The 22,870-nt window shown below is 34.1% G+C and overlaps 1 protein-coding gene across 1 annotated transcript in view; it reads left to right on the top strand.

Annotated features, from left to right (window-relative positions):
- Positions 1-1,152: 1,152 nt before the first annotated feature.
- The window catches only part of LOC106462186 (calcium/calmodulin-dependent 3',5'-cyclic nucleotide phosphodiesterase 1A-like), a 142,713-nt gene continuing 120,995 nt past the window's right edge, over positions 1,153-22,870 (top strand). Inside the window, exon 1 of the mRNA XM_022389382.1 lies at positions 1,153-1,499. Coding sequence (XP_022245090.1) covers positions 1,418-1,499 — 82 coding nt within the window. The 5' untranslated portion in view covers positions 1,153-1,417. The remainder of the gene's footprint in view (positions 1,500-22,870) is intronic.

Genomic DNA, 22,870 nt, shown 5'->3' with positions numbered 1-22,870 from the left:
CTTACTCAGCTTTCCTTCTGATGGCCAAGTGGTTAGGGCGTTCGACTCGCAATCTGTGGATCGCGGGTTCCAATCTCTAGCCCACCAAACATGTTCGCCCCTTTCAGCCGTGATGGCGTTATAATGTTACGGTCAATCCTACTATTCGTTGGTAAAAAGTAGCCCAGAAGTTGGCGGTGGGTGGTGTTAACTCTAGTTTTTTACTGCTAAATTTGGGAAGGCTAGCGCAGATAACCCTCGTGTAGCTTTGCGCGAAATTCAAACCAAAGCAATCTCCTTCTGACCAGAATTACTACTTTTTCCTATGATTAAATAAATATATGTATTTAGATTATAAGTTTGATTAGGGCTCAGTTTGAAATTAGTGTTTTTCTAAAACAAGTTTATAATGTTCATTTCACGTGTTGGTTTTTAAATTTTCCGAAAAATTTAATAATACTGGCCACTTGAATATAAAGCTTAATGAAATATTATTGACAAATTTCAAAATCAAGGTAACTAAGAAACTTTATTCCATTACGTTTAACATTATTATTATAGTACCAGATTGAGATATGACAGATTACACCGAGTAAAATTGTATTTTCCTGTAATATGGTGCGTTTTGCAGCAAAGCCAATTGTAGTAAAATTTACTTTTAGGGCCAAGAATGATATACCAGATTAATGATGTGGATAGAAAAATACTACCTATCTGGTACCATATTTGTTACATGAGGAGTTCTCACGATAACGTAGCAACAGTTGGTTGTCCAGCGTACGCATGCGCCAATTTTTGTACACGAAGTTACTGTGGCTTCTATGTACTCTATATGATTTGCTGGAAAACATAGTAAGCGGACTACGACGGTGGAGCCCGACGTCACTGCTAACTTTCCGATATAAAGTAGTGCACAAAAGTACATTCGGTTGGAGATATAGTAAAAATAAAGATATAAAACCACGTGTGCAGTAAGCAAGTAAAAAGCGGTGACTATCTGTTACACTTAAACATTAAGGCCTATGATTTGTCACGTGATTTATAGCTCCCACTACAGATAAGATTAGCCATGCGCTGGGCTTCAACGCAAGTGGCTTTTACGCATACGAAATAAAACGTTCAGGTGACATGAAACCAGCAGCACTCAGTTTCTCCATCGACGGCCAACTGTGCTAGAGGCCTAGCAGAAGTAATCCGCTTTTTTTTCACTTCTTTGAATAGCCTAAACGTAAGAAAATAATAAACAAAGAACGTATGGTGATTAACTAAATTAACAGTTTGTTTCTTATCAAAGTTCACAGCAGACATTTTTGAAATCGCGAAAATTTTTGCTATGCGCTTCTTCGCGAAATTTGATATATTCAGAGACACGTCCTTATAGATCCGAGTTAAAGTTTTGGACCAGCTAATATATTGATTAGTTCTTGAGTCCCGGACAATGTCTGCCAGAAAGGAACCCCGCCAGTTTAAAAAGTGGAAGAGTGCTACTTTTCAACTAGACGGTTTCTCGTACACAATAGGTAAGTAATTACACTACTACTAGTAGTTTAGGTATGGTATTTATTAAAAACATTGGAAAGTATTGTTAAGCAAGAGCCTATTAAGTCGTAAATTGTTGAAATAGACAACGTGACTGGTGAAATGGTAATCATACGCCGTTTCGCATCAATTACACGTATTTTGTATGAATGTCATAATTATACACGTTAGTGTTTTTTATGTTTGTTTGATTAAATGCAGAGATTCATAATGGGCTAATTGTGCTGTGTCTACAGTAGGAATAGAACCCTGAAGTTTTAGCGTTATAACCCTCAAAGTTACCGTTTAACCACCGGAAAGCGTTTTTGTTTATGTATTTAGTATATATTTTTATGTTTAATAATAACTGATTAAAACTTCAAACAAAAGTTACAGCTATTAATAATAGAAATCAAATAAAAAAGTTAATATATATATATATACATAAATTATGTAAAAAATAAATGAGCAAAATTGATTCGGCAGATAAAAGATCAAAAATTAACTTGTAGAAATATATGATAATCATGCATTAGAAAACAAAAGTCTTAACTTGCAACAGTTACTTTTTAAAACCATTAACATAGCATAAAATACATTGTCTTGATTAAAACAAGCCAATACTACTTGAAGATTGGATTTTAAATTTCAACTAAAATTTAAATACAATTATTATTAGAGTTTTATCACTGAAAACTGGAGAAAGAAGGTAAGAGAACAAAATTGCTGAGTGTAAAAAAACAAAAAAATTGGGCGTTGCTGTAGGCTACGCCTTCATCATGACAAGAACGTTTCAATTTTGATAATCATCACATCATAGGATGTCGATGATTTCTTTGTAACCTAGAGACAGTCTCTTCTATAGCAGCAACTTTTCCTTAAGCTATCCTTATACACACCCCGAATAAAACAGGCGTGTGTTATCCTTTAAAGAAAATTAAATTTTTAATTTTAATTCTTTCATTAAATGTTATGCATCAACACCAAAACTACCCCCAAGGTGAGGGGACTAGAGATTTGCGTCTCCTAATTTGTCACACCCCTTAAACATTGTAAGATTGAGAAGTAGTAATTATATGATAGTAATAGCATAAACGTAACAATGTTGTCATAAACACTCAAACTTCCACACTATCGGCAGGGTCCTCATATAACATCACAGTGAGTAAATTTATTTTTATGCCTGTTAGAAAACTCAATCTCAAGAAAAGACCAAAACCACTTTCAATGAGAGTTAATAAGAGATCCAGCAGTAATTAATTATGGGGCTTACTTACAACATTGATAGGATTTTGGCATAAAATTCTTGTTCCACTCATATGTTGTTAAGAAACATTTAAACTATATACAGTCCTAGACCCGCGAGCAAATTGGTGAATAAATAGTTTAGAAAAATGTACTTAAAGGAAATGGAATGCTCCGTTATTGTAGATTTAAGTATTGCAGTATAGATGTTTTAATTCAGTTTTTGTTTGTATTTAATCTATACACGATAACACTGAAAGAAATATTGGCATACGGTTACTATGATTTGGCACGAGCTGTATATGGCAACTTTGTTCTTAATATTGATTGATCCGAGCAGGAATAATTTCGTTTATGTTTCCTCATTAGTTTGTCACCAAAGCTAACCATTAAGGAAGAGATGTATTTGAAAAAAAGCTTTTGGTGATAAGACACTTTTAGTCTTACCTCTGGTTTATTCTGTTATTTCATTTCCAGAAGTAGTTTTTTTGTTGTTGTTAATGGCAGCACCCTTTAGATATATATATATATATATATACAACATTTTAAACTTCTTGTACTCAAGTGTTGTTCCAGTTAGGGTCCAAACTCACTAAACTTCTATATTTGGAAAATATATCCTCACATTGGCCATTGAAAATGGGCTAAAAATTGAGATATCTTTTACACTATGAAAGTAACAAGTGTAATTCTTCATTGATTGTAGTATGGATGGGATGCCCCAATCTAGAACAGATTTATAAAACAGTTTTTGTAGATTTATCTTTGTTTTTTCACAGAGTATTTCAGTTCAAACGAAGCAGTTGCCATGATTTTCTCAAAATCTTGTCAAATATAGTTCACATTCTAAAGTCTGCTTCGTTAAAGCAACAAGAAGCTGTTCAGAATACATGCCCTCATCAATCCATGAAACTTTACCAAAGTGTCTTACAACACAAAGGTTATATGATAAATTAACACTTCTTTTACATAGGAATAATGTTGTACTTTACTATTTCATTTAAACATTTGAAGTATAAGACAGCACACTCTGTACTGTGACTCTTACGTTTTTGATAAACGAAACCCAACGTAAATGTGTACGTCTGGTCTTGAAAGAATCCACTGGAAGTTATAATACAATGCCATCTTGATTCCATTCTGTTTGAAATTAATTGCAGGGATTCTTTAAAAAAATATATCCAGCTAAGTCAACAGGCTGTAACCACTAAAGGTTGCTTAGGCAACCAGCTTTGATGTTGTTCTGCAGAGTATATAGTACACCATTCCTTTCTAGTAGGTACAAGAAATATTTTATAATCAAAGTCAGGATAAATTACGCTTTGCGACATAACTTTTCTAGCTTGTGAAAATATTCAATAACCATGTGAATCGTTGTCGGATGAGTAGAAGAAGATCAATAAGAATTTCCGAACAGCATTCACTAACAATATGAAACGTTGTCGAGTTGAAGATCAACAAGAATTTCCGAACAGCATTCACTAGCCATACGAAGCGTTGTCGAGTTGAAGATCAACAAGAATTTCCGAAGGTTTCTCCAAGATTTAATACATTTACGATAAATTTAAATAATTTTCGAGTGAGAATATCGGCAACAATTTCCGAACGTTCCTCAAAGAGATGAAAACATTCACTAATCGTTATCAAATGAGAAAATCAATAAGAACTTTCGAACGTAACTTTAATGAAATGGTTGAATCAATACACATTACGTTTCTTATTATAAAATTGCTAACAATACTTAATTTGGATGACAATGCTCATGAACTTAGAACCTGTTTGTTCCGTATAATAATAACAGACTTTAACATTACAACTGTATTTGATACGTCAACTATAGACGACTTTTGCCTTAGAGTTTTTATAATAATGCAACTTACAGAAACTTGTGCATGTGTATGTAATTCCATATATTAATATTAATAATGTGACAGCCAGCTTATTCTACAAAAAGGCTGTAATTAGCAGCATTAAACAATCCTTACTAATAACTAGACAGCAAAGAGCCATTACATCTTGTAATTATGTGGAAATTACTACGTTGCTGATAAGAAACTACATATATGTAAATAATAAATTGAGAAAACATGCTATAAACGTGGACCTACTTGATGGGGAGTGCCCAAAAGATTACTTGCAATATTAGTACATAGTCACATGGTTACTATATAATCACGTGCGTCAATTACCATTTTATTTGGTACCAGGTAAAATCTGAGTCTGTATATCTAATTTAAAGTCAGTCAGTTCGTCATTTGCCAAAAGTTGAAACTATATGTTGATAATTAATCCTATGGTTATTCGTTCTTTTATCTCTTATAATTTGGAGGTTCTCTCTCTCTTTTCTTCTATAAACCTATTAGCTATTCGTTCCACTATCTCTTGTCAGTTGAAGGTTAGTGACTGGCTATCCATTCCTTCATTTGTGTTACCAATTCAATTGCTACTAGTGTTTATCAACTGTTAACATTTGAAAGTCTGTGATTACTCTAGTGGTTAGCTTTGTTTATCAAGTATTACTACTTGAAAGTCTATCCTGGGCAACTAATACAGCGGGTAACCGTGTCTGTCAGTTTTTATCGCTGAAAGTCTAACCTGGATAACGACTCTAATGGTTAACCGCGTGTGTCAGCTATTGTAAACTCAAGTAATCTAGTGGTCAACCGTGTCTGTCAGCTATTGTAAACTCAAGTAATCTAGTGGTTAACCGTGTCTGTCAGCTATTATAAAACCAAGTAATATAGTGGTTAACCGTGTTTTTCAGCTATTGTAAACTCAAGTAATCTAGTGATTAACCGTGTCTGTCAGCTATTATAAAACCAAGTAATATAGTGGTTAACCGTGTTTGTCAGCTATTGTAAACTCAAGTAATCTGCTATTATCACTTGAAAGTATATCCTGTGCATTTACTCTAGTGGTTAACCATGACTGTCAGCTGTTATTATAGCTGAAGTCCTAATCTGTGTAAGTAGTCTATTGACTATACCTACTGGTGTAGTGTTATTGTATGATTATGGACTGTTCTTACTGGTGTAGTGTTACTGCATGATTATTGACCATACTTACTGGTGTAGTGTTACTGTATGATTATGGACTATTCTTACTGGTGTAGTGTTATTGTATGATTATGGACTATACCTACTGGTGTAGTGTTACTGTATGATTATGGACTATCCCTACTGGTGTAGTGTTACTGTATGATTATGGACTATACCTACTGGTGTAGTGTTATTGTATGATTGCCTCTCCGTGTAATATACTGTAGATTAGTTAAAACACAATAACAAAAACCATGTACAGTTTTATTCTTCGGTCTCTATACTTGCATCACAAACAACATTTATGTTAAGCCTGAGCTGACTTAATAAAATGAGATAATGTGTTACATATAAACCTGCAAGAGAACGATCTCTTGGTTCGAATTATATGGCAATGGCCTCAGGTAAATACGGCAATGGTCTCAGGTAAATACGGCAATGGTCTCAGGTAAATACGGCAATGGTCTCAGGTAAATACGGCAATGGTCTCAGGTAAATACGGCAATGGTTTCAGGTAAATATGGCAATGGTCTCAGGTAAATACGGCAATGGTCTCAGGTAAATACGGCAATGGTCTCAGGTAAATACGCCAATGGTCTCAGGTAAATATGGCAATGGTCTCAGGTAAATACGGCAATGGACTCAGGTAAATATGGCAATGGTCTCAGGTAAATACGGCAATGGTCTCAGGTAAATACGGCAATGGTCTCAGGTAAATACGGCAATGGTCTCAGGTAAATGAAAATAACATATTTTCGCTTCATTCACTGATATATTAGCACGATTTATCTCTTTAAAAGCTAAAATTAAAAACTATTTAACTAAGAAACTTCTAACAATACTCCCTACGTATTTTACTGCTGGCATTTATAAATGCTTTTTTTGGAACGATCGTTCGACGACGAATGAGGAACGAGTGATAACAAGTTGGTTCACTGTGATTCTGAGGCTTTCTGTTTGTCTCTTTAATTTCACTTGTAATATATTCTGTTTTTAACTTGCATGTCATCCTATTGCGGAGAAACAGATTAATATATAACTGTAAAATACATTTCCTAACTGTGTGCACGTGGAGTTGGAGAGCTCTTGCTATCAGTCTGGTATTTCCCTCGTGTTCGTAGTTGTTCTAATTTCTATTTTTGAATTTCCGAACAGTTTATTTTTCTCTAAAGTAGATTTGGTGAGAGACGCCCATATGTAACAAACTTGTCTCTATAAGAGTGCGTCATTTTTTCTTCAAGTTTGTTTCTTGCAGCTAACATTTAGCCTTTCTGGCGCTCCACGTATTCTAAACATTCAAATATTCTATTTTTTTTTCAACTGAAGAGTAGTTTTTGAATAGTTTCTACCTTCATGACTTAAATAAATCATCATATCCATGTAAAATATTTGTATAAAGTTATCCATGCACAAAGAATTGAAAAGTATTCGTTATATTAGGGCTATTTGTGCTCTGTCCACTACGGGTATCGAAACCCGGATTTTAGCGTTGTTAGTCCACAAACATACCGCTATGCCACTGGGGGGCATTTTAGAAAGAACCACTACGCAAGCTATATACAGAGTGGAACAAAAATAGTATTATATAGTTATTACTCTGTGATTGGTATAGTTGTTGCTATACTGTCTTTACCAAAGAAAATATTAAAAATCTATAGAACCAATATAATTATTGTTCATTTCAGAGTAATAACTAGAAATTACACTAGGATATATAAATGAAGCAACTGTGTAACCATTTTTGCCCCACCCTTTACATTAGTTTTAAAATGTCAGTGATAAAGGTCTCTACTTCTTCTTTAGGTTTCGAGTTTGTTCAGATAACATTTTATTGTAAGTCTTGCAAGTAATGTTCATGCTCAGATTGTCTCTCTCACATCTTTCATTTACTACCTACATTGTGGAGTTAGCCCAAATATTTATTTTGTTATTGTTATAAGATCCAAAATAAGCTATTTGGTTCTTTCATTGGCAGTGGTAAACTGTGAAGTCAACACAACTGATGGAATAAACCTTTTAGAAAAACAGTTTAGATTATACCAAACTGCTACAACGCATAAACTACAAATACCTAATATTAATACAGCAGAAAACTATGAAGGTTTAGGTACAGATAAAGGTTAAGAGCTTCGTTCGCAGGCAGCACGTGTAATAATTTTAGGTTTCAATGAAACTTATAATTATTTTAAATATATCCTTATTTACTGGTCCAAATACGGATCTTCAATAAAAATAATATATGTATAATTGCATTTCGTTTATATATTCTTTTTTGCGCGTCTTTGGAGATTTTTGTTTGGCGTAATACCAGAGCTCATCGATCCGGCTTAGTCAAAACCTATAAAGTCTTAGATAATAAGCTATTTATAATCAGCCGCTTTCAAGAAATCAATCTTATAGTGTAGAACGCCTAAGGTGGCGAAAATGTAGTAGAAATGTAATTATAGATATTTGTTCTTTGGGGCCTGAGTTGAACCAATAACTAGAAATGTGATTATAGGTCCTTATTATTGGGGGCCTGATTTGGACCAATGAGTAGAGATGTGATTATTGATTCTTGTTATTGGGGACTTGAGTTGGACCAATGAGTAGAGATGTGATTATAGGTTCTTGTTATTGGGGGCCTAAGTTGGACCAATAAGTAGAGATGTGATTATAGGTCCTTATTATTGGGGGCCTGATTTGGACCAATGAGTAGAGATGTGATTATAGATTCTTGTTATTGGGGACTTGAGTTGGACCAATGAGTAGAGATGTGATTATAGATTCTTGTTATTGGGGACTTGAGTTGGACCAATAAGTAGAGATGTGATTATAGATTCTTGTTATTGGGGGCCTGGGTTGGACCAATAAGTAGAGATGTGATTATAGATCCTTGTTATTGGGGGCCTGAGTTGGACCAATAAGTAGAGATGTGATTACAGATCCTTGTTATAGGGGGCCTGAGTTGGACCAATAAGTAGAGATGTGATTATAGATCCTTGTTATTGGGGGCCTGAGTTGGACCAATGAGTAGAGATGTGATTATAGATCCTTGTTATAGGGGGCCTGAGTTGGACCAATAAGTAGAGATGTGATTACAGATCCTTGTTATTGGGGGCCTGATTTGGACCAATGAGTAGAGATGTGATTTAAATTATTATCGGCCCTATTTTGATTGAATATCATGCTAAGGAAATGTATTTCGGCAGCTTAGGTGTTCTGCTTCTTAAAATAAGAAATTATTATTATTAGGAAGAGAAACTTTCGTCTCTGAACGACCCGGTGGGTTATCGACCCTAAATAATTTTTTTTTTCAATCCTAAGCTGACGATGATGAAATAAAATGTATATGTTTGTGTCTCATTTGTAAGGATTGTATTGTTATTAGGCGAGGCTTCCGAGGCTAAAAACAAATAAATATACACATATAAAGTGTAATCACAATTAGAGGACTATAAAAATTCTGTTTCGGAAGTAATTTTAGCCATTTACAAGTGCTATTGTAAATTACTGGTCTTCGTGGTTCAATCCCGAATAGACTTATGTATTGTATAAGTTCGTGTCTATCCCGTTGTGTTTACCATACTGCAAATTGATATAGAAAAAAACTAAATTACTGTAAAACAACTTTTATGTATAATCTAGGCTAGACTTTTAGTATTATATTTGATTCTGCACAACAACGAATAAACAATTTATTATGGAAAACGTGTTTAATCCATGATTAGATCTGGCACCCGGTTTAAAACAGAGTTTATTTACGTTGGAGTTCTTCATCTTACAATAAAGCTTTCATGTTTACAGTATATTCAACAATCGAGCAGCTGGCTTGGTAGTTAAGCTAAATAAATGTCATTTTAAAACGACTTACAAGAATAAAAATAAACAACCTTTATGCAATATAAAAAAAGTTTTTAAACCTCACGGAACGGAATTAAACTTTGTGGGTTATAGGATAGTTCCTATAATATAAACAATGGGCAGTAACAGACAAACCATTTTATGCAATATTAAAAAGTTTTTAAACCTCACGGAACGGAATTAAACTTTGTGGGTTATAGGATAGTTCCTATAATATAAACAATGGGCAGCAACAGACAAACCATTTTATGCAATATTAAAAAGTTTTTAAACCTCACGGAACGGAATTAAACTTTTTGGTTATAGGATAGTTCCTATAATATAAACAATGGGCAGCAACAGACAAACCATTTTATGCAATATTAAAAAGTTTTTAAACCTCACGGAACGGAATTAAACTTTGTGGGTTATAGGATAGTTCCTATAATATAAACAATGGGCAGCAACAGACAAACCATCTTATGCAATCTTAACGTGATTGATATTTATCTGTCTCATTTTAAATCGACTCTTTTTTCATACTTAGATATCTAAAAGTTTTATTTAAACTTTGTAACATTAAGAAACAAATTGTTTAAGCCTTCAGTGTTAGTTCTTAGAGTATCTAGCCAAAGCGATGAAGATCATGGGTTCGAATTCTGTCTGGGCTTTACATTATTATGGGCGGTGCAAGGTAGATATTTCGAGTTGTTATAAACTGTTTGACCACCTTTACTGAATGACACTTAACTATTACTGGTTTCTTGCTTGTTTGTTTGGTATTAATTAATCACAAAGCTACACAATGGGCTATCTGTGCTCTGCCCACCGCGGGTATCGAAACCCAGTTTCTGGCGTTGTAAGTCTGCAGACATTCCGCTGTGCCACTGGGAAGCACCATCACTGGAACAGGTTGTATTTACTCTTCTATGGGTTAACATTTTCTAGCTGTAAATTATCATTATTGTTTTTTGTTGTTGTTGTTTTTTACTTTTCACAAAACACAAACTTAACAACCAATGTTTTTAAGGATATTTAAATAAATAATCTCTCTTAAGAAGTAAAGCGTATTTAACATGTACAACGAGTGTGTGCGTGTTCTTGTTTTTTTCGTGTGGCGACTTGGTCCATACTGACTTATTTCGAAAAACAAACAAACAAACAAAAACATATGACGATAGTATAATAAAGAAAATGAATGTAAACCAAATTTTAGTGTTCATTAAAAACACATTTTTAAAAGTTTCACTAGATGGCGAGTATCCATAATGAATGAACGGTCTTAATCTTTTATAGTTACAAACATAAAAGAGATTATTGAGATTTCTTGTTTTATCCTACTTTTATCGACTTATATGATCTGAGACCGCTATTCTTATGTTTTTGTTATTATTACTTCTATTTTATTTATATAAATAGATCAAGTAACGTAATAGCTAATCATATCGTTAGATTCTTTATGCTATATTAGTGAATTTTTTCTAAATTTGTAGTTTGCTCTTTCTTTATTAGACGTATAGTTCTGTTTCCTCTGGTGGACACTAAAAGAACATCAAAAGGCTTAGAAAAGGTTTCTATCTATCGAGTATATCCATCTATTTACATGTCATGTACTGGAACAATGTTTTCTTTTCTGTCTCCAGAGTAAATCTGGACAGAAATATTTCTCTCTCTCTCTCTGTCTTTAATTCTCTTGTTGTTTCCATAAGCACACAATAAACTACAAGCATATGTCTCAGACTTTTTCGATAACATCCGTATACTTGAGCAAATGTAAATACCACCTACAGTAATAAATGTGCACTTCATGAGTGTTTGTGTTCCTTTTTTTTTGAGGGAAAACAAAAAAAATAGCTCGAAGGAAAATACTTGATTAGTCTAACATTACTTTAAAGATTATATTGACATAGAAAAACCTGAATTGAAAATACATTATTTTTGTGAAAAACACCAAATTACTGCCTCAGCCTCATAAAGAAAAGTACACACGAATTTCTAGAAGAAAATGGATGGTCGTATTTAGACACTTGCAATACAGTATAGCCGTATATAGACACTTGCAATACAGTATAGCCGTATATAGACATTTGCAATACCTTTTTTCACGTTCTTAATATCGTATCATCACGAAAACTGTTTGATAAGTAAAAGCAAAGTTATTGTATTGGTATTGAAACTAATGGGACAAAAAAAACTTCACTGGAGTTTTGAGTTGAAGATGGGAACTGAAGGTGCATGGTTTTATTTGCTTTTCTACAAGTATGATTGTTTGTTTGTCTTTATTAGCACAAAGCACATGGGGTTAATGAACCTCGAAATTTAGCGTTATAAGCTCAGAAGATTACCGTTGAGCCACGTGAATAGATGTAGGGAGCAAAACAGATGATAATAAATTAGGTGTTCTAGTAGAGTATCAGTGCTAATTCTACAGGTTCACCGTGTAACGAAAAATATTATCTTATTGTAGAAATTGAATATAATAACATTTAAGTGTAAATTAAATTTTAATCATATCTATCACTAAGTAAATAAGGAAGTATTCTATTTCAGCTTTTATAAAAATAATGCGGTGGCTTCGAAAAAACACGTTAAGATCACTGCTTGATTTATACTTGTGATTTAACCCGATCGTGATTGTACAGCGTACAAGTTCACATTGTTATTCTACAGCTTGCTTGTTTCATTTATTATGTTGTAGCCTTCTAGTTCCTGTTGTTTTAGTGCAGGACTTTTGTTCACAATGTCACAGTATAGTTTCTTTGTTTGCATTGGGATAATACAATAATCGATATAAGACATCAACACAACCGGCACAGGGAACTTCCCAATTTTAGTAGCCTACTTATGGCAACCGACGCTGAATGGTACAATAGGGTATATATATACATTTTGTGGGGTTAAAGAACTAGAGCCCATAGGAAAGTTTGTACAATAAAACTCCTTTAGAACAAAGTAGAATTAATAAAACCGTTTTCGTGTGAATAAAAGTTTGTCCATGAAAGGCTACTTTTCACACCAAAAACATCTCTAAGAATTTGGGAGGAGAGTGAGTTTCCTGTGCACTTGTAATTGAGTTTAACTTTGCTTTAGAGGTTTCAATCCTGTGTTATTATATAATCACTGTTTTAGTCACCTAGCACTTCCTTAGACGCTTTTATGAACAAATAGAATACAACATATTAATTGGTTAGAGTAATGTTTTAGCTGTTCACGCAGTAACATATAGGTGTTAGAAAGTTGGGTACCTAAATATACCTAGTTTGTTTAAGATATACGAAGAGAGGAAAGTAGGAATCGAGTGTTGAGACGTGCAGGATGTTTTTTCAAGTTAAAAAGGCTTTCATCCAGATCCACTAGGTAATTTAATCAATCATGAAGTTTCTTGAAGCAAAGTCAAAATTGGATTCAATCTTTCCTCGATTCAAACTCAGAACTGATCAGAGTGATAAAAGTAAACTTTTTTACTTCTTTCTCCAAACGTATCTCAATCCTTTGCTTACTATAAAGTCTTACTTAGTACTCCCGCTATTTCTGTTCTCAGGGGCTGGTTACGGTAAGTCAATCGAATATGAAATTTTTGACGTTTCGTCAAATTTCCCAATTTTACCTTGCTCCTGGGAATAAAAAATGGCTGGTCGCAAAACAGTTGTTGAGTGTAAATTGTTATTTTAAAATAACTATCTTATATAATATTTATTAACAGTGTTTCGATAAATAAATAAATATATATATGTATTTTAAAGATGTTATTAATTACGTGCTAAGCACTTGCACAAACGTTCAGAAAAATGACCTGAATATACCGTACTGTATTTTAAACTAGTTATGGAAGGTTGATATTAATAGGTAATTCAACTGTGACATTAATGCTAAAAACCTGCGTGGGTGAGAAACGTTAGTTAGTATATAATTAAGAAGAGAACTGAACTACTAACATGGGTCTCTTCGAATATTCTATCCAATGAGGATCACATTTTAGATGGGTAATTAGAATAACTGGGTCTTTTACCCCCTCAAAAACGTTCAAACAGTTTTTTAGTTTTGTTTTATTGCAAGCTCTTACAATAAGGACGATATTTTAAATATAGGTACGACGTTTCGATCTCATATGTTACTAGAGAATGATCGCACCAGTGATCGAAACATCGTACCTGTTTCAAGAAATATCCATCCTTACCGTAAAAGCTGTAACTTGTAATAAAATAATACTTATAATCAGTAAATAAACTCAAAACGAAACTATTAACTCTACTATAATGTTTTTGTTCTAAATTGTATAAATGATACTGTGAAATAATTTCTGTATTAATCGTGCATGAATAGCAAAGTACCTGTTGACCAAAATGTTCTTTTGGAGGGCTCAGCATGGCCAGGTGGTTAGGGCGCTCGACTCGCCATCTGTGGGTCGCGGGTTTGAATATCCGTCACACCAAACATGCTTGCTCTTTCAGCCGTGGGGGCGTTATAATGTGACGGTCAATCCCACTATTCGTTGGTAAAAGAGTAGCTCAAGAGTTGGCGGTGGGTGGTGATGACTAGCTACCTTCTCTCTAGTCTTACACTGCTAAATTAGGGAGAGCTAGTGCAGATAACGCTCATGTAGCTTTGTGCGAAATTCATAACAAACAAACAAACTCAACCTGAGGTAAAGTCACGACTTGGAGAGCGTTAAGAAAGAGTTTGGTCAATCATGATTATTATATTTCAGTTTGATCTAGTTTCTTTAGTAGTATAAGTACTATAATTATAAACTGTTATTATGAATTTTGCCTCATCAGCGAAACAGTGAAATTTATATAGGAAAAAAAAAATGATAAAACTTCTGAAATATAAAAAAATGTTGTATTCGAGACAGTAAAAACTGTAACGTACCAGACGTCTTCATTAAAACTTGCCTCGAGCAGAAGTTGAAAACACTTTGTTTTCTAGATAAGTATGTGATTACGTATGTACAGTTATAGCAACCGCATATGAATTGAAACACCCTTCAATTAGTTAAACTGGAGCCTTAAGAGTTTCTGAAAACAAATAATTGTGGCACTACTCAGTCACATGTGGCGAAACTAGGGCTATAAAAATTTGTTATGACGTATTAAATACATTTTTAATCAAGTCATAGATATTAATATTTAAAATGGCATCATTAAATTATCATGTAATAATGGGGATCACAGCTGCCGTTGTACATTACAGTAAACATATTAGGTGTGTTTGTTAACGGGAAATATGTACAATCAACTGAGTATGCGTGTGTGTGTGTGTGTGTTCAGACCTGTAAAGTACAAATACGTTGCCTTGGGAACCACAAAAATAATTGTTGCCTCGCGCAGCTGTGGTTGTTTCAACGCAAATGATGTCTAGAGTCGCATCGAATTTCCAATTTCACGAGTGAATCATCGATGAAATTAAGTTTTGTCCGCTTTAATAACCTGAGTGTTCAGTGTTGTTTTTTTTATCAGGTTAGCTTAGTCTGTTTTTTGTATGTGTGGAATACTGGAATAAACTGTAACAAGCTTTATTGTTGCCATGGCGACCTTATTCTTTATAGAGACATGTTGAAATGTCTAGCATAATGCAATAAGTTTGAAGATTTAGAAACTAAAAGTATCCCGAATTTTACCCGAGGACACGATGAAAATGAACTGAACTAATTTGTTCAAGTTGTCGTCTGAAAGGGTAAGTTTGTATATAGATATCTGACTGTATTTCAAACATCTAGCTGAGACACTAAGAGACAGTGAAAATTGTTTCATGGTTTGCGTTCATTAGCTTGCATCTTTTTATAAATAAAAAAAAACCCACAAAAAAAGACATTTGACAAATATTGAAAACAAAATACTATTAAATGAATTTTCATTTATATTCAACTACACTAATTAATTATTTAAGTGTGTCATTTGTCTTCATTATAATTTCTTCCACCCTTCCCTTCTACCGGCTAGAAACTTCAGAAGACTAGCTTTACAGCGTGTCAGCTGATCTGATTAAGAAACTACTTCACTTGTTTATCACTGAACGATCCTCTCTTCCTCCTCTGGGAGAACGTGATAATCGTTAGTACAATATTTACACTCGGAAGCTTTACTGTAGGGTAAATATTTTATTCATAGCGAGGAAATAATCCTCAAAATACTTCATTTTCAAATCGAAAGTGGCATCTTACATATGCAAAGTACGTAGATCATTCCGAGCTCGCTTAGTATCGACGGTTCATAATATCCGAACATTCCTTACAGACAATTGATAAGTCTTGAAAAAGTTACGTCTAGAAATTTTATATCTTGTGGAACGGATTCAAAAAGACTTTATGATGATAACAGGGTAGTAAAGGTTTGGAAGATTAATGACTGCCATCAACCAATTCATTCGATTTTAAAGAATGGAATCTATACTATAAATAGGATTTTGTATTCAGGAATACGCTTGTTCTCCGTTAAGTTTGCTTTAATCCACTAGAAATGTTTTTAACGAGTAGCATTACTGGACAGCTTTCTTTTTCTTATTAGATTCGTTCATTATTGCCTAAACCAAAACGATAAAATATACATTAAAGAGACACACACATATATATATATATCCATTATGTATTTGCAATGATATGATTTTTCGGTTTAACTTAATTTGAATAAAGTTTAATGGATATGAGATTACGATTCCTGTTATGTTACGAATCCTCAATACTTTTTAATTCTGATTACACTATAGGCTCTAATAGACAGCATAACGTGAGTGGTCTACTGGTTAATGTGTCGGACTATGAATCCGAAGGTCGATGGTTCGTGTCCCTTTGCTACAGAATCATGTTCCGCGCTTTGGAGCCGTGAGTGTGTTATGAAGGTGACAGTCAAATCTCATTATTCCAGTAGAGTAGCTCAATAGTTGGCGGTGAGTGCTGTTGAATATTAGCCTTCCTTCTAGTTTATGAGCTGAAAATTAGGGACGACAAACACAGATAGTCCTTTTGTAGTTTTGAATGAATATCCAAAACAAGCAATTAATCAAACAATCAGAATTATTATGTCAACCGACAATTTTTTAGCTCATAGATAAAAAACAACTTGCTGAAGGAAAAAAAATAGATATCTTTTCGAAAATATTTTGTCTTTATCGATTCGATTGAAATTAACAAAAAATGTCACTTTCAACAGCTTAACTTCAATTAAATTTACACTGCACTTATAGTTGGATTTTGGTTGAGTTTTACAACAATAATACACATTTCTGTGAAAATTCTCTTTCTCTGTGCATATACACTTTCTTTCGTACAGAAGAAAACCTAAGCGTTGGATTTAACTGGAAACTATACAGTTTTAACATGCTTAACAAATCGCGTATTAAGTTGATTTTCAAATCTAAAGATATCCAGAGCTCTAATTTTGAACAATATTCTGTACCGTTGAGATGATATAGTTCAACTATTCAATGTTCACGGCCTGACATGGCCAGGTGGTTAGGGCACTCGACTCGCAATCATCTGAGGGTCGCGGGTTCGAATCCCTGTTCCACCAAGCATGCTCGCCCTTTTAGCCGTGGGGGCGTTATAATGGGACGGTCAATCCCACTATCCGTTTGTAAAAGAGTAGCCCAAGAGTTGGCGGTGGGTGGTGATGACTATCTGCCTTCCTTCTAGTTTTACACTGCTAAATTAGGGACTGTTAGCGCAGATAACCCTCGTGTAGCTTTGCGCGAAATTCAAAAACAAACAAACAATTTTTACAAATCTAGTTATCCAGTATGGATAAATATGTTCGATGTTATAATCTACACCATCGCAGGGGGTAATAAAACCTGAGCTCTAGATGTGTCTTGATAATCTCTGATACTCTTTCATCACGAGAGAAAAAAAAAGTGTTTTTGTATTATAAGATACCAACTAATAGCCTTTCTTATCGTGGTGTTGGCTGGGTTATTTAGAACTGAAACGTTTTTAAACTACTGGTAATCTGAGTTTCACTTCGAACTTAAATTTCAGTTAGGTACATACCCCTGGCGTTTTTTTTTAATACAAAGAATTTAAAAACGTTTTATTTTGGGTAAAATTATATTAATTATTAAGACTTTGATCTATCTCACACAGAACAAAACGTATTGAACTGATTTCTAATTATTCAGCAACGACGAAGCCATATTCTTCGTAAGTCCATAAAATCATCAGCATGGTTACAACGTGTTTACAAAATCGGGTGCTACACTGAAATGATTAGGCTCTTGATTTAAGAAAACTGAAATTATGCTTTGTCAGATAGCTATGAGGAGTGATAATTTTTGTTCTGTCAAATACCTACAGATGTTGGTTACATTAGACGTTATTATATTTCAAAGATAGTTGTATATAAACTGTATTTAATATTCACAGACGACAGTGACCTTTAGGTTTTACCAGCTATCAAAATACGGTTATAACTCGATTCTGTTGAGAATTTAGAGATGGTGGTTACATTTAGGTATTAATGTATATAAGTACGGTTTAATGTTATGTTTTTAACACCAAGAGAATACTTCTAACATTTTATTGTAACAGTCATAAAACATTTAACCAAAAATAATTACACGCTTAAGGCGTGTGATCAACGCTAGTTTGGTTTGTTTGAGCTATTTATTGCACGGTTAAAAAAAAAAGAAAGACGTGTATTTTATTTGGTTCACTGTTACTTTCGTGTTCCTTGCATATCTAAATATAATGTACCTCTTGAAGTTTAAAATAAACACGGTAAGTTATACAGTCACTATCCGTTTCGATTTTAATCCTAGCCGTTGCGTGTGTGTGTGTGCTTGGTTTTGGTTATTCGCGCAAAGTTACACAAGAGCTACCTGCGCTATCCATCCCTAATCGTGAACTGAAAGACTAGAGCTTGTCAACAGCTCCCATCTCAAAATCTTGAGCTCCTGTAATCAATAGTGGGATTTGGCTGTCACTTTTATAATACACCCAAAGCTCTAGAGTACGGTTTGGTTTGTTTTATTTGGTTTGAAATTCACGTAAAGCTACACGAGAGCTATCTGCGCTAACCGTCCCTAATTTAGCAGTGAAAGCCTAGAGAAAAGTCAGCTTGTCATCAACCACCCACCGTCAACTCTTGGGCTACTCTTTTCCCAACGAATAGTGGGATTGACCGTCACATTATAACGCCCCCACGGCTGAAATGACGACCATATTTGGTGGGATGGGGATTCGAACCTGCGACCCTCAGATTGCAAGCCGATCGTCCTAACCACCTGGACATGCCGGGCCTCCAGAGTACGGAGAGCGATTTGGAGACAAGGAGACTCGAACCTTAGACACATGCGGAATAATAGTACACACCTGAATCACGCGTGTATGTATCTGTGTGTTTGATAATAAATAACTCATTTATATTCAAATTTATCATGTATTGTTTGTTTGTCTATTTGTTTAAAGTTAAGCACAAAGCTGCACAATGGGCTATCTGTGCTCTGCCCACCACGGGTATCGAAACCCGGTTTCTAGCGTTGTAAGTCCGCAGACATACCGCTGTGCCAATGGGTGACATTATCATGTAAAAATGTAGATTAGAACAAATTCAGTGCAGCAAATGCTTCATGCGTGTGTAAAAGTTATAGTTTATGAAACTAAAGTAAATACATTTGACTTGAGCATCTTCTGAGATATCGGCCAATAATTAAAGAATTACGAAGCTTCTAACATTTTCACGGTGAATGTAGTTATAACTTTCTATAATACGCTGTGCTTAATATTTTGTCTTTTTTTATTTTAACATCGATATTTTTCTTTCAAATCTTCTATCCCATTTCTTAAGTTCAAGCATTTTCGTGCCAATGTGATCAAATCTTGCAGCTAAGCTACCTACGTAAGTAGTTTTGGTTTTGTTAAGCCTAAAAAAATACCAAAAATCAGGTGCTTATCATAAATGGTCATTTTCGGATTTCCTCAAGAAAGCTTCATCAAATCCTGGAAACGTTCAAGTGCATCTATTAAATTAATTACATAACTCTCAAGATAGCTTAATAGTGGCGGTACTGAAGAAAAATATTTAAGAAGGCTTTTATGTAACGTAAGGTTCAAAGAATATTAAAATTTTGGCATAATTCTCAAAGAAGTTTCTGCAATTGAAAGGGAACATACGAAAACGCGGTATTGGGAATTTTATCTAAATTCAAGTTACGTTTGCTAGCTAAAGAAAAGCAAATTAGTTTCTATTGTGTGATAATGACATTATAAAATGAAAACCCCGGAGAACAGCTTCTTTGGAGATGAATACTTCATTGATAATACGCAGCCGGTCTTTGATGAACCGACTTTGACAATTTGCTCGCCTTTCTATTTTAAAACATTTGAAAATAACAATCAAATTGAACATACGATAGAATTTCAGCTATTGTTATTTAGCTCCTTCTTAGGATAGATGAGCTTAATGTGTGGCATCATCGAGAGTGGGTGATTCGTCTCCCGTTGCCATGACAACACACTCGTGTTCTATTCGGGTGTGTCGAACATCCATCGAGAGAGGTGTGTTTTATTTTTATGCACTTCTTCGCCTCGGTTTCGAATCCAAGAAATCTCAAACACCAGACGAATGCTTTACTGAAGCGCTAACCCCATATCGGTCCTTAGTAATAAATGAGATACGGCGCTAATCCCCTAGCGGTCCTTAGTAATAAATGAGATACGGCGCTAATCCCCTAGCGGCCCTTAGTAATAAATGAGATAAAGCACTAGCCGCCTAGCGGTCCTTAGTAATAAATGAGATAAAGCGCTAACCTCCCCATCGGTCCTTAGTAATAAATGAGATACGGCGCTAATCCCCTAGCGGCCTTTAGTAATAAATGAGATAAAGCACTAGCCCCCTAGCGGTACTTAGTAAAACACTTTTTCACAATTCGAACTACTACAAAGGTAATGAGAAACCATCACAACTATTAATTCCCATGACAGGTACAATGACTTTATGAGTCGTTGTGTCTGCTTCGAGGGTATTTTTCAAAGTTCATTCTTTTTTTTTCTCATTTCAGAGATTCACGATAGTACAACGTTTTTCCAGCAAATAAGTTTTCTTTTCATAAATATTTAGTATGAGAAAGAAAACAACTTGCAGAGCTTTATCTTTTTATCAAAAGAAGTAACCAAGCTACTTGTTTCCAAGGAGTATAAACAGAACGTTTAAGACAACTATCAGAAGGACAAACTCACAGAAACAATTACATATATCCGGTGATATATATATATTTCTTTATTGTATTTCATGTTTAGGACCAAAATAATAAATTATACTAAAAGTTTCCGGAGAATAATACAACAGAATAGTTTAGCTCTGTTGTAAAATGTTTCGACTTTAAAAGCTTTTGTTTGAGGTGAAACACAAAAGCTACACGAGGGGCTATTTGTGCTGTGCCAACCACTGGGTATCGAAACCCGATTTTAAGCGATATAAGTCCACAGATTTATCCCATTGTTAGTGGGAGGAACTTTCATAAAGACGTTAATGTAAAAACCGGTAATTATGACATTTCTTTATGGAATATTATGACTAAGAATGAAATTATGAGCTTAATATAAAATACAAAGTAAAATTACTGAATATTATTTCACTATTCTTCTCGTCGACTTTTGGTAATGTACAAGATCATCAGCATGGTTACAACGTGTTTGAAAAATCGGGTGCTATATTGAAATAATTATGCTCTTGAGTTAAAAAAATTGAAATTGTGCTTTGACAGATAGCTATGAGGAGAGCTAACTTTTAATTGTTCTGCCAAATATCAACAATGAATGATATTATTTCATAATTATCAAAATGGTAATTTGTTGTTTTTAAAGAGGTAAAACTTCACTTAACCTCCTTGTTTCGTGGTAAGAAATTTTTCGACGGTCTTACATAATTTTGTTCATTAAACAATCATTACTTAGCTGGTAATTATTAATCTCGTATTGAATGGGTAGAAATTTAATAATAACTTCACTTAACCTCCTTGTTTCGTGGTAAGAAATTTTTCGACGGTCTTACATAATTTTGTTCATTAAACAGTTGTTACTTAGCTGGTAATTATTAATCTCGTATTAAATGGGTAGACATTTTACTACTGTCCAGAATTTAGTTCGATCACAGGAAATAACCAAACACCAAACATGCTCGCCCTTTCAGCCGTGGGGGCGTTATAATGTGACGGTCAATCCCACTATTCGTTGGTAAAAGAGTAGCCCAAGAGTTGGCGGTGGGTGGTGATGACTAGCTGCCTTCCCTCTAGTCTTACACTGCTAAATTAGGGACGGCTAGCGCAGATAGCCCTCGTGTAGCTTTGCGCCAAATTCAAAACAAACAAAACACTCCTGATTAATTAGATCGTGGATTTTAATTGATTAATCTAGTCTAACTTCAAATCGTGTTTAGCCTAAAAAAGATAATTATTCTTCATTAACGTTAAGTATTTTTACTTGCTCTTTATTGGTTATACGTAATTGATTTTATTTGTTTACTTTTGGTTATTACAAATACATTATGCAGTAAACAAGTGAATAATTGCTAATTTATATTATATACATAGGATGGGGATGCGAACCCGCAACCCACAGATTGCGAGTCGAGCGTCCTAACCACCTGGCCATGCCGGGCCCAATCAGGAGTATCACAGTAGAAGCAAAAAACATGCAATATTCGTACGTTTTGGAATCCAGAAATTTCATTAACATCCAATATCTACGGAGGATGTGTATTATGTAATGCAATATAATAATCATGATTTGTTTATTCGTACTAAGCGCAAGGTCACAAAATAGACTGTTTGCGCTGTGCTTACCGCAGGAATCAGATCCCGAATTTTTTAGTTAGAAGCACTTAGGCTTACCACTAAGTCATCGGGGAGAAAGATAAGTAGATGGAACATAAAAGTTGCATGGGGGAAAAAACTGCGACACGTGATAGTCTTTACAAATATCTGTAAAGCAATTTTTCTTGAATAAAAGTTTAGGAAAAAATTTTTTCAAATATGTATGATAGAAAATAATTCAGATTTTTGTTTACACATTCTTTTTATATTTTATTCGGTTTTTAGTTTATACTTTAGTGATCCTGAGGTCACATTTCTTCTATATATACATATATATATATATATGAAGGATTTAGAATTTTCCGAAATGATCTTTAAAGTTATTCAAAGTTATTGAGTCAAACTCAATATATTCTTAAGCAGTGCAGTTATATTTTTCATATTGTTGCCTTTGTATGCCTTTTTTATAGAATATGAAATGGTAATAGATCTCATCTTTATGTTTGTTTATTTGTAATTAAGCA

Source organism: Limulus polyphemus, unplaced genomic scaffold (genome assembly GCF_000517525.1).
Source record: "Limulus polyphemus unplaced genomic scaffold, Limulus_polyphemus-2.1.2 Scaffold1114, whole genome shotgun sequence".
Lineage (NCBI taxonomy): Eukaryota > Metazoa > Arthropoda > Merostomata > Xiphosura > Limulidae > Limulus > Limulus polyphemus.
Note: the sequence above shows the minus strand (reverse complement) of the source record. Positions and strands in the feature narration are given on the sequence as shown.